The 17586-nt window shown below is 40.9% G+C and overlaps 1 protein-coding gene across 2 annotated transcripts in view; it reads right to left on the minus strand.

Annotated features, from left to right (window-relative positions):
• Positions 1-17586, minus strand: part of PXYLP1 (2-phosphoxylose phosphatase 1) — an 84993-nt gene that overhangs the window by 30920 nt on the left and 36487 nt on the right. The window contains exons 1-2 of one of the 2 annotated variants that reach the window (XM_027686180.1): positions 9730-9827; positions 3361-3492 (exon numbers count right to left, since the gene is read on the minus strand). In XM_027686180.1, the coding sequence (XP_027541981.1) occupies positions 3361-3439 (79 nt within the window). In that variant the 5' untranslated portion in view covers positions 3440-3492; positions 9730-9827. Of the gene's footprint in view, positions 1-3360; positions 3493-9729; positions 9828-17586 lie in introns of those variants that run through there. The other variant, XM_027686179.1, reaches the window with a different exon arrangement.

Below are 17586 nucleotides of genomic sequence, written 5' to 3' on the forward strand. Positions count from 1 at the left end.
AGGAAATCAGACTAGTTTAAACCAGAACTCAGAAACCACAATAGAAGAGAAAGGGACCAAGAACAAACAAACATCAGAACAGGGGACACAGTTTTCTAACAATTCTGGGTCCATTCCCAGCCTACCAATACTGAAGATTTTGAGGTCTGATACTGGTTGTTTTCCCCACCATTTTTGTCCTTTTGTCTAAACTTGAGATGTGACAACTATTAGCTCTGAAAGAATTGTCTCAGGAATTTGTCTTACAAGGAAGGATAAACTTGCATTAGGACTGCTAACAGGACACCCATCACCTCCACTTCATCGTGGCTGCAGAAATCACTGCTCATGAAGCACTTCCAGACCTTTCATAACACAGTCTGTTAAAGTAAACCAGCATCCTTTTCTGCTTGACTGGGTGGCAAATTGCTGCAAGCAATTCTTGAACCCTCACAGCTCAAGCATAGGCCAGACTGTGACCTTGTCAGCCATCCCAGTGTGGGCTGTCTGTAATATTGAGTCAGAACCTATGGAAAATCAGCTGAACTTGGCCTTTACTACTCCCTTTGCTTCAGAGTCAGCTACAACTCAAAAGTCTGGCTTCAAATTGCCACAGTTCCACATGTGGACAAGAGGGATAAAATATCAAGCATTTACAGGAGCTATGCCCTGCCCTAAAGCAGAAGTTTGAAAAAGGAAGATAGGTACCATTTGTATAATTATACATTTAGTGTTACTGTTTCACTTTTATAAACAAATTTATCACAGAAAGGAAGAGACATTTTCAACATTCCATGCTCAGAAAAGCAGTAGTGTGTTTTAAAATTACCAACCCTCCTCCACAAAGCTGTGCACTGCTTGCTAACAGAGAAACACAATCTCACAACAGCATCAAACATCCATTTCCACTCCAAATGCTTCAGCAGTTAACTCCCTTCAAACAAAACAAAACAAATCAGTGGCTTGGGCAATTTCCTGAGTCTAAATGTATAAGCACCCATTTTCATTCCATGAACATAAATCATATCACAGAATCATTTAGGTTGGAAAAGACCTCCAAGATCAGCAGCTCCAATGTTAACCCAGCACCACTGTGTTCCCCACTAAGCCATGTCCCCAGCTGCCACATCTACAACGTCTCTTAAATCCCCTCCAGGCATGGTGACTCCACCACTGCCCTGGGCAGCCTGTTCCAGTGCATGACAACCTGTTCTGTAAGACATTTTTCTTAGTATCCAATGTAAACCTCCCCTGGCACAACTTGAAGCTATTTCCTCTTGTCCTATCATTTGTTACCCAGGAGAAGAGATGAACCTCCACCCCATACAACCTGCTTTTGGGTAGTTGCAAAGAGTGTCCTCTTCTCCAGGCTAAACACCCCCATCTCCCTCAGCTGCTCCTCATCAGACTTGAGCTCCAGACCCTTCCCCAGCTCCATTGTCCTTCCGTGGACTCTCCTGAGCACCTCAATGTCTGTCCAGTGAGGGGCCTGCAGCAGGATGCTCTGCCTAAGGGGGGGTAAAACAGCTCAAACTTTACCCTATTTGCAAGAGTTATCAGTGATGGTTGGAGAAGGGGAAGTCACGTTGCTTTTGGTGTTGAAGAATGCTGAGACCAGTCTGACCCAACAGTCCCAAAGTTAAACATTCTGAGGATGTGAAAAACAGTGTTTCCTGACAGAAGTGGCACTGGTGAGGATGTGACAGACAAAGTTCCTGTTAAAGAAAGCAACAAGTGATAGCACTGACAATTCATCTAAAGCTGCTGAGCTACAGGTTGCTCAGCAGACAGAGCCAGCCTAGAAGTACATGATGATGGAAGAGAGTTTTGTCTTTGCTGTGGAGATGGCCTTTGTTACAAGTTTGAACTAACTGCTCTACAATCTGAAGCTGGTAGAAATTAAAACATCAGGCTACCTGTATGTCTTGGTTCCCACTAGACTGTATTGCAGCTCTCATTATGGAAAAGTTTCTGTATCAGTGTTGGTGTTGGCACTGAGCTTCATGACGGCTGCTGGCTGTAGCTTATGTGCTTTTTAAAGCACCCCTCAAACATCTTTATCTCCTGGAATTCCTCTTCACAAATGTCATGTTCTAATTAAGTAGAAAATAATTTCCTCTTTAGAGGAAATGTGATTCACTCTCCTCATCTCTAAATAAAACTCATTTTAGTTAACAATTCAGTTTCATGTTTCAGCTGCAGTTCCTCTAGGACCTTCACCCTATGCACAATTCATAACCAACGCTACAACATCAAGGGTAAAGCCATAAAGAGCCTAATGGGCAAAACAAGCTGCAATCAGACCCACTGGCTTGTGGCCATAGGAGGCTGAAAAAGCCACACATCCCTGTCTTACATGCAGATGAGTTTAAATACACAAAAATAGTAGTAGAAAACCACAAAGTTTCTTTCATCTTCTCTCCCCCTTTCTTATAAATTGTCTATCATATGCAAAAGACACATTCTAAATCTAAAGCAATCTTTTGAATTTTGGGGTTTTTTTTTTTACACTATGCAAAAGGAGCATAGCCCAGAAGGACCGTGCTCATTAAAACACTGATGCAAGGGAAACAACAACAAAGAATGTTATCCTAGCCTATGGATACGCATTTTAACTTGCCCTCTAACAGCAACTAATTACATTGCTGTGTATTAGACCAGATTTACACAAAACATGGCTTTGCCTAGCAAATGTTCTCTCTCAGAAGTAGGTGATAATCAGTCGAATGGCACAATGTTCACTTGTCACCTACCCTGACCTGCCTTCAGCACCACCCTCCTGCTTAGTCATCAGGACACAGGGCCCTCTGCACTGACCCAGGATTAATTATCTGAAGCACAACATAATTTATCTTTTCTTAAACAAACCAACCACTTGTGATGAGCCAATTCAACTGTTTAAAGTTTCCTAATGTGAGGGCACAAATAAGGGGAAGTTCCAACACTCCAAAACTCCCTCACAGCAGTTTTCTCAATCCCGTCTGCTCTGATGCAACGTAACATAGGAATTGCAGCAGATTTTACTCAAAGGAATTGCTGCAGCTTTTCACTCAAATGTGGTTTGTCTACTTTCATGGAAAGATTCAATCACATTCAATTACTTAATTGCACTACAAAATGCAGATTTTTTTTATTTAAGATAGCCTTATTTGAAGTCTCAAAATTGTATAGATTCCTCTGAGGCACACAAAACTGTTTTTCTTACTTTTTGGGAAAAAAACCAAACAAAAACCCTCAGAAAAAAAAAAACAAAAACAAAACCCAAAACAAACCCCAAGTATTTAAATACAGATAGAACACTTAAACAACAAGTAATCATGGTCATTTTTAAACACACCTGTAGAACACTATATGTAGAAAACAAAAGGGGAGGACACTTACAGAATTGTAGACTGAGGCTCAGAAAGGCCAATAAGGCTGCCAAGGCCAGCAAGAACAGAAAACGGTTTCGGAAAAGCATTATTATTCCTTCTGCTTTCTCTTCATGGTTCCATCTTCATATACCACTGGTTCCTGCAAACAACAAAACATTGGCAAATATATTTCACGTGTGGAAGCATCAACTACAGCAAAGAAAATTCAAATATCCTTTTGACAGTGTCAAGTTATTTCCTAAAGGCAAGCACACAAGGAAATTCAAGTTGGCAACAGCAGTATGGATAAGTTGCCTTCGTCCTAGTTATAATATTAACTATATTTCCACATGACAGAGCTTTCAAGTAAATTTAAAAAGATGCCATTTCCTGTAAAATTAAGTTTTTCCCTGCTAAGACAGGGTTAATACATTCACAATTCTTATTTAAGACAATAAAGAGTAAGAAAAATTGTCAACACCACTACACAGAAAATGGGAAAGAAATTAAACTTCAGGACTCAAATAACTCATTGCAAAAGTGAAAATACAAAAAAAACCCCAAGCCCTTTCCTGAAAATATCCAAACAAGAAACATGCACCGTTAGGAAAAAAGACTTTTCCTTGCAAAATGACATTCCAAAGTGCACAGAATTTGCTGAAGTGCCCTGTTTTCACAGATGTACATTTTCCTTTGGAAAATAGCTCTATATAAGGGATGGGGGTGGGGTGTTCTCCCCCCTACACTTTTTTTTTTTAACAACCAGCTGCTCTTATGTGCAAGAGATGCCTCTTCCTAGCACTGACAGCGTGTTGCAGGAAATTGGTTAGTCTTGAAAGAAACCTTCTGGGATTGCCAGATCCTTTGAACTGAACTCTGTTTATGACAAAACATTCAAACACATTGACAGAAAATAACTTTCCCCCCCACACACAGTTTCATTTTGCCCCAGCACTTATTTCCTCACAGAAAGAGACCTCTCTTCCTTCTTTCCTGCTTTTGAGAATGACAAGGTTTACACATCCATGTAATTAATACGTATTTGCTTGCCAAAACTCTTCTGCACTCTGAAAACTAACCATCTTAGCAAGATTTTAATCTCTACTTCTGAGTGCTGATAAAATCACAACCTCAAAATTCTGATTTCCCCTCCACCTCCCAATTAATTTTCTTATTAGTATTTGAAAAGGTCTCGGGAAGCACTGAACTTATTTTATCTATTGTGGTTGGTCTTGAAAAGTTGTGGGATCTACGATGTGGCCCAAAGGGACTTTCATCATACAAAGCAATGAGACCCAAGAGCACTAGTGGTGATCTCACAGAAATGAAAGCAGTGGGGCTTGCAGTAAGTGAAATCCATTATGCATGTGCATTTTGCAGGATTGAGGTCTTTCCATCTCCTTTTACTTGGAGAGCTGCTTTTACAGCTTTTGGAAACTGTGGAAAAATGGAAAGATCTGGAGATTCTGAGAAGCAAAAAAACAGAATCATTACAGTATTTTTCCCAAATGCCAGCAGCACCATAAATGGCATGTGCAAGCAGTAATAAAAATAAAGTTTAAAAAAAAAAAGAGAGAGAGAGAAAGATAGAAGGAACAATTTTAACAGTCTCAATTTCACAAAATCATAGCTCATCTGGGAACATCTTAGTGAAAGCCATGTGGGAACAAAACTGAACTACAGCACTGCAACTCAACAAAGCTGTGAAGAGTAAAGGTAAAAGGATTAGTGTATACAAAACACCAGGAGAGAATAAAGCAGTTCAACCAAACAGATGGAAGAACAGAAGGGGAACCACAGGAAAAAGCAAAAATAGACTTAGCAGGGAGGAGAAGGTAAAATCTATTAAAAAGCTCTCAGGAACAAGAGGTCTTGTACACAGTCTACACTCATTAATAACATTTTTGCATAAAATAAAGCTGCCACAAAAAAAAAGAAAAAATTACAAGACTGGAAAATAGGAGATCATACACACCTCATAAGATCAAAATGTTTTAGAGAATAAGCTTAATTAGCTCTAAGCCTTAAATGCAAGAGCAGAAGTTTTAAAACATTGAATTTGAAATTCATCAGTCAAGAAATTATAAACAAGGTGGAAAGACTTTTCTTTTACATATACTTTGGCTTGCTAACAAATTAAAAGTTGCTGTGTTGCAACTTATGAGGAACAGGAACATCTCCTGTTGAGTAGTTGTTAATTAAAAGCCTGTCAATACAATTTGTCATCAGCTCTTACTTGATAACAAGCTCGTGGGAATCAGGTGAACATTTGTGAGCCTGAGTACTGAAGCCTCTGCTCCTCTGCGATGGCACACAAGGTGCTCCCAGGGAAAAGCAGCACTTGGCCAGCACAGAATAGTGCAGGCAGTACAATAAGTATTGTGAGCACTCACTGAAGTGAGCATTTGTAAGCTAAAAAAGATAAAACGAAGCTGGGGGGGTGGAAAAATAAAAGCCAACCAACCTTCTCTTTCCACAAACCTATTTTTACATGCAGATGAAACAACAAAACAAACCACACAGCAAAACACATTTTGGGTTTTCAGGTTATACTACCACGTAGCAAGAGGCTGCAGTGTTGCAGAGCATCTGCTGCTACAGTGACATTTAGGTCACGTCGATCTTTATCTATTTACTCTTGGCACAGGCCTGAGTGCAGGTCATGCCCCAGCCCCACCATCTCCACACTGTGAGCTCCCAGTGCCCAAAGGTCAATTCTATCAACAGTTGACAGCACTACCTCAATAGTCCCCAGGAACAGGCCTTGGCTCTGTGCCTCGGACACAAGGAAGTACTGACTGCTTGTCAAGGTGAGTAAGCCCCACACCGCTGCAGAACAGGTGGAACTCGGCACTGGGAGCGGCAGCATTCCAGCAGCAGCTTCTGATGTGTGCTCAAAATGCAGTGATTTATGCTCATCCCCAAGACAGGGAGGTTTAGATTGGATATTAGGAAAAATTTCTTTACAGAAAGGGCTGTCAAGCACTGGGACAGGCTGCCCAGGGCAGTGGTGGAGTCTCCATCCCTGGAGGGATTTACCAGATGTGTGGATGTAGCGCTTGGGGACAGGGTTTAGTGGTGGACTTGGCAGTGCTGGGGGAACAGTTGGACTCAATGATTTTAAAGGGTCTTTTACAACCTAAACAATTCCACAATTCTGTTTCCATGAATGTAGGACTTGATAAAGACAACCTATAGAACTCCAAACATTTCAGTGAAACTAATTATAAGTGTGACACACTTAAGCAGTCTAGATATTCATAAAGATAGCCATTAGTAAGGCATCCCATATCGAAACACAAATAACTAAAAGGCTACTTCCGAGTCACCTTTTGCAACATACTTACCTACCTACACACAGAATTTAACTTTTTCTTTTAACCATGATCCAAAACCTCAACTCATCAAAACACGCCAGAATGACTCACAGCATGTAGAGCACCCTCAGCTCTTACCTAATCACACACACGTGCTAGTGTAAGGTGCTAAGCTGCTGCATGCTCACACAAAGGTAAAAACAGATTTATGATTGAAGGCCAAGCCAGGGAGTCAGGAGACTAGGCCATGCCCCTGGAAAAGTTAGTAACTCCCAAGAAATGCTGGGAGAGCAGCCTGTTTGCCCTGAGCCCATGGGAGGCAGAGCAGCTGCCAGCACTAACCTACTTTCTGTGCAGCACTCATGGGGCACCGGCAGCCACTGCTTCACAGAGAACCCCCCCAGCAACCCCTCCTCCTCAGCAAAATACAGAGAAGGCATTTTTTGCAGGGCTGACTAGCTAAACTATTTCTTTTGATTATTTTAAGTCAGGCCCTGAAAATAACTTGACATCAATGCTTTCAAAGCGCTTGTGAGGTTGGATGTGACACTGAACCACCACTGCCAAACTTGTGTGCCAATTGACTGATACTGCTACATCCTCTAAATCACCAGCATCCATCTATAATACAAACCTACTCTCCAGCATGAAGCGTAAGCATGGAATTATCCTGACTCACCATGACAGCTCAAATGAATCTACTTGATTAAAATAGCATGTCTCCATAAATAATCAATAGTACTTCTCAAAGTCTGCCTCAATAAAATTACTGTATTTATCTGATGTGGTACATCAAAATGACATTGTCTACTAAAACAAGTGAGCAAAAGTGGTCACAATGAACCAGCAAAGAGAAATGGTGACTTTGCCCAAAAAAGAAGGTAGTGCTCAGCCTGTACCTAACTACAGACCAAAAACAGAGGTATATTTTGCAGCAAGCTTATAGAGCGTAGGATATAGGAAAAAAAAATCCTACAGACAACATAAGGTTGATTTGGACTAACATTCATAGATAGTTTTAGAAAAGGTCATGGAATAAGGAGGTCAGGGACCTACTTACTAGTCTGATGTCTCTTCACTGCAAAAGAAAGTTTTAAATTATCTTTTTGATATAGCTACATCTGTAGGCTTATTTTCTGACAAAACCTGTTCTGAAGATATCTGAAATGAAGGTGAAAGCTCCTGATACAATTCTAATGAAAATGTCTGCCTTGGCTTTCACTTTAACCTGTGATGCTCCACCAATTAATCCCCAGCCATTGGGCAGCAGCCCACCAGGCAGTACATTTTTCACCTACTAAAACCCACAAGTCCAGAGAACTCTAGACAGTGAGGAACTTCATACTCTTGAATTGGCAATTGCAGAAAATAGTTGAGCCAGTAAGTGGCACAAGCCAAACCTTTCCTTTGGTGCTTCAAGGGATTTGCTTTTTTTACTGCAGGAATGAAAAACAGTGGCTGGGATTGACATGACCGAATCGACCAGTGCTATAAAGATCTGTGGCAAGCACCAGACAGAGAGGAAATGGGAACACTCAATTCTCTGGTCAGCACGACCTGCTTAGCTACTCGTGCTTGTAATTGTCACAGTGAGGAAACCCTCACAAAACCCCCACAGCCGACTGTAACAGCAGCAATGTAAAGTGGGCAGAGGATCCCTGCAACACTGCAGCTGCATTTTGCACAGCATCACAAAGTAACGCAGCCAGCACCTGTGATACTGCTAACCACAGTTCTTCATTTTCCCACTGGAAAGGAACAAGCACTCATTATTTTTCAAAAGAGTGTTTATGAAAATAGGTCACAACACTTGGTGCAAAAACCCCATATTTCTAAAAAGAGTAAAACCAGCTCATCATTGAAAATATTAAATAAAACCTGCTTGGTAGTGTTACTCGTGTTAGCCCACCCCATGACTGAAGCTGGAACTCAGTAACCACAAAACACACAAACCTCAACTGAAAGTACAAACAGATCAGCAGTCGTATTACAAAGAAAAAAACCCAAACAAATAAACAACCTAAGTGAAGATAAGGAAAGACATGGTAAAAGGTAAAAAAAAGAAAAGCCATGTACCACTCCAGAGTAGCCAGGCACAGAAACAGCAGGAAGCTGTGCCTGTCCAACAAAGCATGGCTACATGTTGATATGTACAAACTAATAGTTACTTATTATAATTTTATTTTTTAATTAGTGTAGCAGCAAGTATCTGATTTTAAGAAAAAAACCTAAGTTGCTTAAGTATAATATACTTTAGTACATTAAAGTGTCTACATCTAAATTTCTCTTTTTTCCTATTCCAAGTTTCTCCCTTGCCTAATCGGTACTAAAATCCTCAAACTGGCCCATCTGGTCTTGTGATGTGCAAAAGATATTGACAGTGGCCCAGCAGTGCTGCCCACTGTCAAAGCAACCAGCACAAGCTCCCACTTCATAAAAGCTGAGGGATCAAACAGATCTTACTCAAACAATTTTGCCCCTCTCTCCAGCACTCATTATTTTCACTGTGCAGCAAATTTACCGCTGAATTTAATCAGTCAGCAAGGGTGACAGAAGGGATGAAGGGACCATTGGCAACGCTGAAAACTGACCACACCTCAAAGATAATCCACTGTTCTCAATATAAAAGGTCCACTTGACTCCAAAATCTTTGCTTTTAAATCTCAAGGTGCACAAGCTGATGAATTGGTGATCATTTCAAACACCTCTTTCTCCTAACCAGCTTTGAGGTTTGAGCAGGACTCTCATACAGTTTTACCCTGGAAATTGTGTAAAAACCATCTTCAGCTTACACCCTTCAGAGGACTGTTTCCATCTTTTGAACTCTGTCCCACTCAATCACCGTTATGAGTTACCTTCTTTCAGAGATCAGATGCTCAGAGACACAAGCAGAACAAGTGTTTACGTCGTTTAGGTTTGTGTTTGATTTGTGCTAGTCTAAGTCCTTTAGAATATAACATACAAGTCTATGAATCTCTTGAAATTGGGCAATAAACACAATCATGCAGAGAAAGCTATATTCAAGTTTTGTGCATTAATGTCACAGTTAATGTAATGTAACATTAGAACATTACAACTACCTTTTATGGGTTTCCCAGCATTGGAAGTTGACTTATTTTGCAGTCAGAAATCTCCCAGTTCCTGGAGCTTCCTTAAATATATATTAGTGTTCTGATTAAATGATGCCCATATTATTTTTAACAAAGATAACTGAGAAAAAAAAGAAAACTATGGGAACTGCTAAAAAGCAGTGCATGAAAAGATCATTAAGTGTTGGATTTGATATATTTTTTCACCCTTGCACAGCATACCCTGTAGGTGTGTCAGCTCACCTCCCCTGCACTCTGACCACTAATACATGAAGAAAACTATAGTTTTAAAATATAAATATCTAATTCCTTTAGTCATTGCCCTAAATCATCTTTTCCTTCTCTATGCTCTGCTACTCCTAAAATTATCAGCATATGTGAGAGAAGTTCTGAACAGTTGCAATTCAGATATAATTTCCATGACCTGCACAACCTTCCGTTAAAAACAAACAAATAAAAATATTTTAAATTTAGTCTCCTTTCCCCCTCTTCCCAGAAGACTTATCCTTTAGAGATTCCACTTGGAGACAGCTTGCCTTCATGCCCAGGCTCCAGCAGCATCCTAGTGGCAAAGGCATATTTCCTCTACCAGCTTCACTATTCCATTTATAATGAACATCAAGTGTTCCCATCAGCCAGGACACAGGGTTAACATGCCCCTGCCTGGAGGAACTTAACAGGAGTCTAAATTAGGTCTGACTGTCAACAAAGAGAAAATGCAGGATTGCACATAGAAGCAATTATGGAATGTTTATTTCAACACATCTATAGTCTCCTTTATGTTCTACTTTCTCCCAGATTTAGATATCTGTTTAGATCAGAGGACAAAGTGATGGTCAGCATCAAAATTCATGCTTTGCAGCTCATGCATTCTCTCTCTTTTGATCAGTACTTTTAGTCATACTTGTTAGTCACTGATGCTCTGATGTCAGTTCACTCCAGGGGCTCAGAGCAGAAACAAGACCCTCTGTGCCCGAGTTCTGCTCCACATTATGGGGAACACCCAGGGAAAACTCCACGTGGCACCCACAGGAAACTTTGAAGTCCGGTCCTTCAACAGAGATGTCTGTTTGGCACCACCAACACTGCTGTAAGGTCTCAGAGTGCAGCAGAATCTCTGAGGATGAATGTGGTTTGGAATCTGAAGCTGCATTTTGGACAGAACATGATCCAGCATGGACTGCTTCCCTTCAAACCACAGAGAGGCTTCACTGTCGTGTTACAGTCTACCAATAAAATCCAGTCTATAATAAAATCTGTCAAACGACAAAGTTTAGAACAGAGTTGAAATAATGATAGATCAGAAACCATTCCCCCTTTTAAAAAGTCAGACTTCATGGCATACCCAAATTGCAAGTACTGAAGAGACTACCGCAGTTCCTTTGCAGCTTAACACCTCTCATTTTCATATTCCTTTAAGGAACTGTTGAAAGTTCTCCATGCTTTGGCCTTTGGTTTTCCAACTATGATTTTATAGGTATCACGTGGTTTACTCGTCTGAACAGCAAATGTATGAGAGCATGAAATATTTCCAGGAGAAGATGTCCTTAACTGTGGTTTCTTCTAGTCCACCTAAACACTTAGTTCAAGAGATCCTTGCATTCAGACAAATTTCTCAGTGAGTGCTTTGATCTGTCCTTGATTACTTCTTTTTGGCTGGAAACAATGTCAGTGTCCTACAGCTGTACATATTAACTGTGTAGAAACCTGAAAAAAGTTGCAGTCAACAATGACCCACCAGTCCAGCACATCACTTTGGAGGCTCTGTATGAACCAAGTTTTAATATCTAGGAAAATCTGTCACAGGCCCAACTCTCCGTCACCCACTTCAGGAATGTCCCCATATTACTATTCCTTTTCCTATGCAATAATGAGTCATACATGTCTCTGAGCTTCAGAGAAAGTAAAAACAAAACCAAAGGAAGTTCTTTTACTTCCTTAAAGGAAACTGAGCAACTCTTTTTAAACATTATTATGAAACTTGAAAGAAACCTTATGATTTTGATGGCTCCAGGCCAGAATTGAATATTAACTGGCAGCAAAACCATTCCGGAACATACGGATACTTAAATAATTCTTAAAAAACAGCACCAGAATGTAATTATTTTAAACTTTCAATTTTAAAAGGGTATACCATATGCTCGTAATTGTATGAGCAGAGATCCTAATCACACCCAGTGGCTGATCAGATAACACCACAGCTCCAAAAAGCAGGTAAAGGCTAAGTTATGCTTGAATTATGAAATGATTTTCAGGGGGTTTTTAAGTTAAGATTTTACTTTTCACAGTTTCAATTGTTTAAACAACTCCATGTCCTACTATAACACTCCCCTCTGCATCCATTTCCTTTGAACACATCTCTGAACAGGAACCTGCCTCCTTCTGCCCCTGTGTCAGGGGTTGTGTTTTGCTGCAAATACCTTCTTTTGACGCTCACTTTGAAAGCAAACATTGCAGGGATGCACTCAAAGCTAGTTGTGATTAACCAGTGAAGTCACATTGAATAAACAGATCAGCGAAGAAAGCTCATAAATGCAGAAAAATGCTTATTTTCCCACACTGGGTCAAAGTTATCCCATCCAATGTTTGAGATGAAGTTAGCATTAAGGACAGCATTTTTTTCTGCATGTCAGCTCTCCCACTCAGGTTAGATAGATTTGAGAATGGGATCTGAACTCCCAAGTCTGCCCTTCTTTTAATTCCAGATGCCCTTATACTGGGTCAGTTTATAACCTACCTGCACACACACACATTCTAATGGTGAGAGGTCCCACACCTGCAGTTCTCAGGTTGATTTGCTCACAGTATTCCAACTGAATGGACTTGGGGAAATTCTAGTTAAGTCAAAAGAGACACTGACTTAATAATCTCTTCAGCCTACTCACCGTCCCATCTCATATCCTGTCTTCAGCTGGTCCTTCATCCCTCACCCTCTGGAATCATTGCTAGAATCTGAACCCACCCAGTTCCCCTGGCCCTTCACTCACAAGCTCCACCTATAACCACTACCCAGCTATGCCTTCAGCTCACCCTAAAATTGACATTTTACATCTAGTGATTTGGCCCTTACCAAGAGCTGTCCAGGAAGTAAAACACAATTTTACTAAATTAGCTAAATTATACATGTGAAAAATGTCAGTGCAACAACCTGATGTTAGAAATGTTTGTTCAAGAGGGATGGAATGGCTAACACTGATTTCATTACCCATTACATTTCTATTCTATCCTTGTGCTCCAGCTGTATTTTGACCTTCATCCCAAAAGATGTTTCTCCTGACTTCTCCCTGCTACAAGATTCCATCCTATTATTATATGCCAGGTCACCCAAAACTTCCATATTCAACCACCTCTATGCAATCTCAAGGATCCAAAATTACAGGGTAGATACAGGCTTGTGTTTCTCTTCCAAATGGAAAACTTTTGCCTCTTCACAGGCTATACTATTGTCCATTGCAGCACCAACTGGCAGCTCATGCTGGAGAGGAAAAAAAGGAAAAAAGAAAGAAAAAAAAAAGACTAAACAGAGTTTATTCAGCAATTTTGTCATCTTCCTGCAATCTAACCCCAGAATGGTGATTACTCAGATGCATTAGCAGACATTCAGCATTTTCTGCTGCCCTTTCTTCCCCACAGCACTGTACAACTGCCAACTTGCCTGGCTGCTGGAGAGCTGAATGGGGAATAACACAGGCATCACACTGGGAACACTGCTGTGCTCCTGGCAAAGGGCATGCCTGGCTTTTCCCTTGATCCTCAGGGCAGCAGCACAAGTTAACCACTGGAAACACATCATGTTACAGCTACAGGCAACTGAACACACAGGTGCAGGCAGAGGAGTTATTTTTTCAAAAGGAAAAACAAAAACAGGTTTAGGTAAACGGTGCTGCCATTAAACACGATGTCCCAGCACTTCCTCAGAAAGGCCCATGGGCCACATTTTTGTTGCTTAGCTGGTTTTACAATTTATCAGCCCACAGAAGCTCCTCATGAAGGTACCCAAAGGTCTTCAGAGACAGAAACACAAGCCTGTGTTCAGACTCCAGGAGCAATCAGTAAACCAACATCATAACCACAGATGCAAGAAAGATGAACAAAGGAAGAAAAATATGGCTTTGTCCTTTTAAAATAGTCGTTAACAACAGAGTGTAGCAGACATTTGCAGGGTCTTACACCAGTCACTGCTAGCATTGGGAAATCATAGTACAATATCTTCCACTACATACGTAACTGAAATTTATCACAGACATGGAAACAAAGTTATAGTGTTTATTTTTATATTTTCACAAGGGAAGCCATGAATTACGTGACAATTTCCGGGGGAAACTAACTTCATTCTTGGTACATAATAAAATTTGAGGTGGTTGCAGAAACTATGAATGGATCAGCTGGAAAACAACCACTGAGTAGGATTTCCAAGCAGCAGTTCTGAATGACTTTACCATGTGGCGCAAACAAATAGGCCTAATTATTTCAGCTTCCAAAAATCAGTTATTTTTAAGAAATATGCCAGCTGTCTAGTTGTTCAAAGCACAGTTTGTTTCTCTAATCAATATGAAATACCCTGTCAATCATACTCTGAATTCTCTGCCTGTCATCAGAACCACTTAGTGCATAATCACACACTTACCATCCACCTTTGTAGCTCTCCTGGCACATGTTCCTATTATCAGCTTGCACAATGAAAAAAATGCTCTTTTTTGCTGCTTAGGATGATCTATTACATTGATGATTCAGGCATTATCTGATTTTTTAAAAACAATCATAAGTGCCATTTGTCACAGTACACCTTCCCACTCTTTATTTCTTCACTGAGCAAGAAAATGTCTCACCCAGCTGTAATCAGAGACTACCTAATACTTTCAAGACAAACAAGAGCATTAATTTTGAATTCTAACCTAAACCCAATGCCACAAAACAAGCCACATGGGCAAAGCTCGCATGCTCCTGCATTGACGTGCATCAGGACTCATGTATCCTCCCCTACAAGTTTTAGACAATAAAATTTCCCAAACTTTTCTGCCCTAAATGATTTGCAAAGCCAAATGCTTGTTTCAGGGCAGTCCTGGTGGGATTCACTGAAGTGCAGCCTGATTTTAACAGAATATGAAGCGTGTCATGGTCTGTATGATATTTCTAGCAGCTTTTTGGAAAACTGCTATATGAACCTTCAGTTGTCACCATCCTTTATGTAGCTTTATGATCAACTGTTTCCAGTTCTGTTTCTGTGTAACTTATACCATACAATGTCCTGCATTTACATTCCCTGTTATGGAAAACATTTTGGAAAGCATTTTGAAGACGAAAAAAAGAAAATACGTATTTTATTGCAGTACTGATAAAATATTGTGCTTTATTTTAGTACAAGTACAGTAAAATTAGCATGACACTAAAACCCATGCAAGTAGAAATCCTGCATGAAATCGACATCTGAAGTCTCTTCCCAGGTGTTTGACATTTCCTCCCCTTTTGCTGCACAATTTAAGTTTTCAGTTTTGTATATAATTTCCCACCCAAGCTAGAGTATTTTTAAATACACCCTTCTGAACAGGTTTGACCCAAAGTACACTGTCCAACATTTGGACATGTCTTTTTAAGCAGACCTTTCCCCACCCAGGCTGCTGTCTAGCAGTGTTTGTCTGTGCTACTCCAGTGCCTGCCTCCTCCTTTTGGTAGAGGCCCTTGAAGGCACCACTCTCTTGGACAATTAAGGTACCACCACCTCCTTTGTAGCATCCATCATAAATCTAAATCATAAAGCATATGTTAGTAGGTGGCTTAACATTTAATTCCTATGCTAATTTGATTTATGTTTGTGAGCAACACATACCTCACAGTGGTTTTTCACTTAATTAATTGCCAATGTTTTTTAATTAGTCAAAAGATAAAATCTTGGGGAGATGAGAGAATATGCAACTAGAACTGACCATAAATACAGACAAAAGCCACACTTAGGACCACATGAATCCACCATTTCTCTTTTGGGCAATAACGTGCAGATACACTTGTGATACAAAGCTTTTATACCTAAAAAAAATATATATACATATTTCCTTTTTTTTACATCTGCAACTTCAGCAGAAAAAGCATACAAAAAAAATTAAACTGAAGTCTAGTTTCAAAGGTCCCCTAAGAGACTATGAAAATGAACAAAGACCTACATAAGTAACCTCATAGGACACTTAAGGTTTCATTTGTCTAAGGAGGTCATGATAAATATGTAACAATATACACCCCATTGTAAAACCACTGGAGGAAGCAAACTTCCTGGGGGACAGGGGTTTTGCAAAACCTGAAGCATTGCTTTTGTGTGCCTTCACTCCAAGATGCCCACTTTTAAAACTAAAAGAGAAAGCCGAAAAGACAAATGAAGGCTGTTAGAGAAAAGCAAGTTCACGATCACGAAACTTAAGCCATATAATTAAAAGCCTGCAACCCAACCTGAGCCCCACCTCTGCCCAGGGACATCGGTACAGACACACTAGTTCAGTTACACCAAAGCACTTTTACAGTTCTGGTGTTGTCAGACCTTCATATGAGACCCCGCTACTCCTCAGTGCTTCCTTTCCCCCAAAACAGGGAGCTTATTTAGTATGTATTGAATCTTATAAAAAGTAATATTTCAGCACTACTGAGTTTACATAAAATATTTAAGAGACTACAATTAAAAGCCATTAGAGAGAGAAGCATCTGTGTTTTAACCATGTGCACTACTTGTAGTTACCTTTTTGAGAAGATTAAAATTAAGCAGCTTTTGCTTTTCATCCCACTCACACCCTCCCACTACAAATTCTGTCTGAGCTAATCCTCCTTCTACAGACGTCAAAACAGGGCATAAGTATTACAGCTACTTACTGCCAAAATGTGCTGGTTTAATATCCCATTACTATTGTAATACTGGCACAATAACTTATTATATGTGACAGCTTTAGCAGTTAGTCAAGGATAGAGCCACTTATTCAGTAGGGGTTTTTTCCCCCCACATAAAACTATATTTGTAAAATTTGTAAAAGAGAAAATTTAAGGTCTGAACTCAGACTATGATGCTAGACAAAATAAAAGGCTTGTAAGGTCATTACACACTGTCTTCCCACTCTGTAATTTCCACTGTCAAAGAATTCACGTAAAGTGACCTGTCTGGAAATTCAGGTTATAGTATTTACAAATACACTGTTTAACCCTTTGTTTCCTGGCATTTTAAAATATACTTTTACAGATTTTTGTTTCATTATTATTTTGTAAGGGCCACATTCTGCATGAAGGCCAAGCCAATGTCCATGTCAGAACACACTTCCAATGAAAAGTCCATGCTTGTCAAAATGTTCAGTGTTATTCTTCAGGAACCTGCGGCACAGAAATACACTAAGTCTGTTCAAGGCTCTAAAAATATTTAGGTTAAGTATGTGCAGAGAAAGGGGCTGCCCTGGGATACACTAAAGACAGCAGGCATCACAAAACAGGTGAGCTCACTAAGTTACTCCAACTCCGGCCACAGTGTATCCAACAATAGGTGACACGGTATCTGTCCCTGGAGCAGCAGAGCAGCTCCGCACCAGCCCCGGAGCCCCTGCCAGCCCAGGCGGGGGACACGAGCGGGGCTGTGAGCGCGGGGGTGCCGAGCGCCGTCCATGGGGCTGCGCTGCCCGCTCCGCACGCACACGCCGAGCCGAGCCCGCGGGCACCGGGAGCTGGTGCCCGTCCGCCCCCGGGGCCCCGCCTGCCGTCGAGAGCAGCTCACGGCCGTCGGGGGCAGCTCGCACCGCCCGAGCCCCCCGGTCCGCCCCGGTGCCGCCGCCCGCCGCGCTCCGGCCGCCCCGGACCCTGCGCGGCCCCCGGTGCCGCACCCCCTCC

Source organism: Neopelma chrysocephalum, unplaced genomic scaffold (assembly GCF_003984885.1).
Source record: "Neopelma chrysocephalum unplaced genomic scaffold, ASM398488v2 Primary Assembly neopelma1_70, whole genome shotgun sequence".
NCBI classification, from domain to species: Eukaryota; Metazoa; Chordata; class Aves; order Passeriformes; family Pipridae; genus Neopelma; species Neopelma chrysocephalum.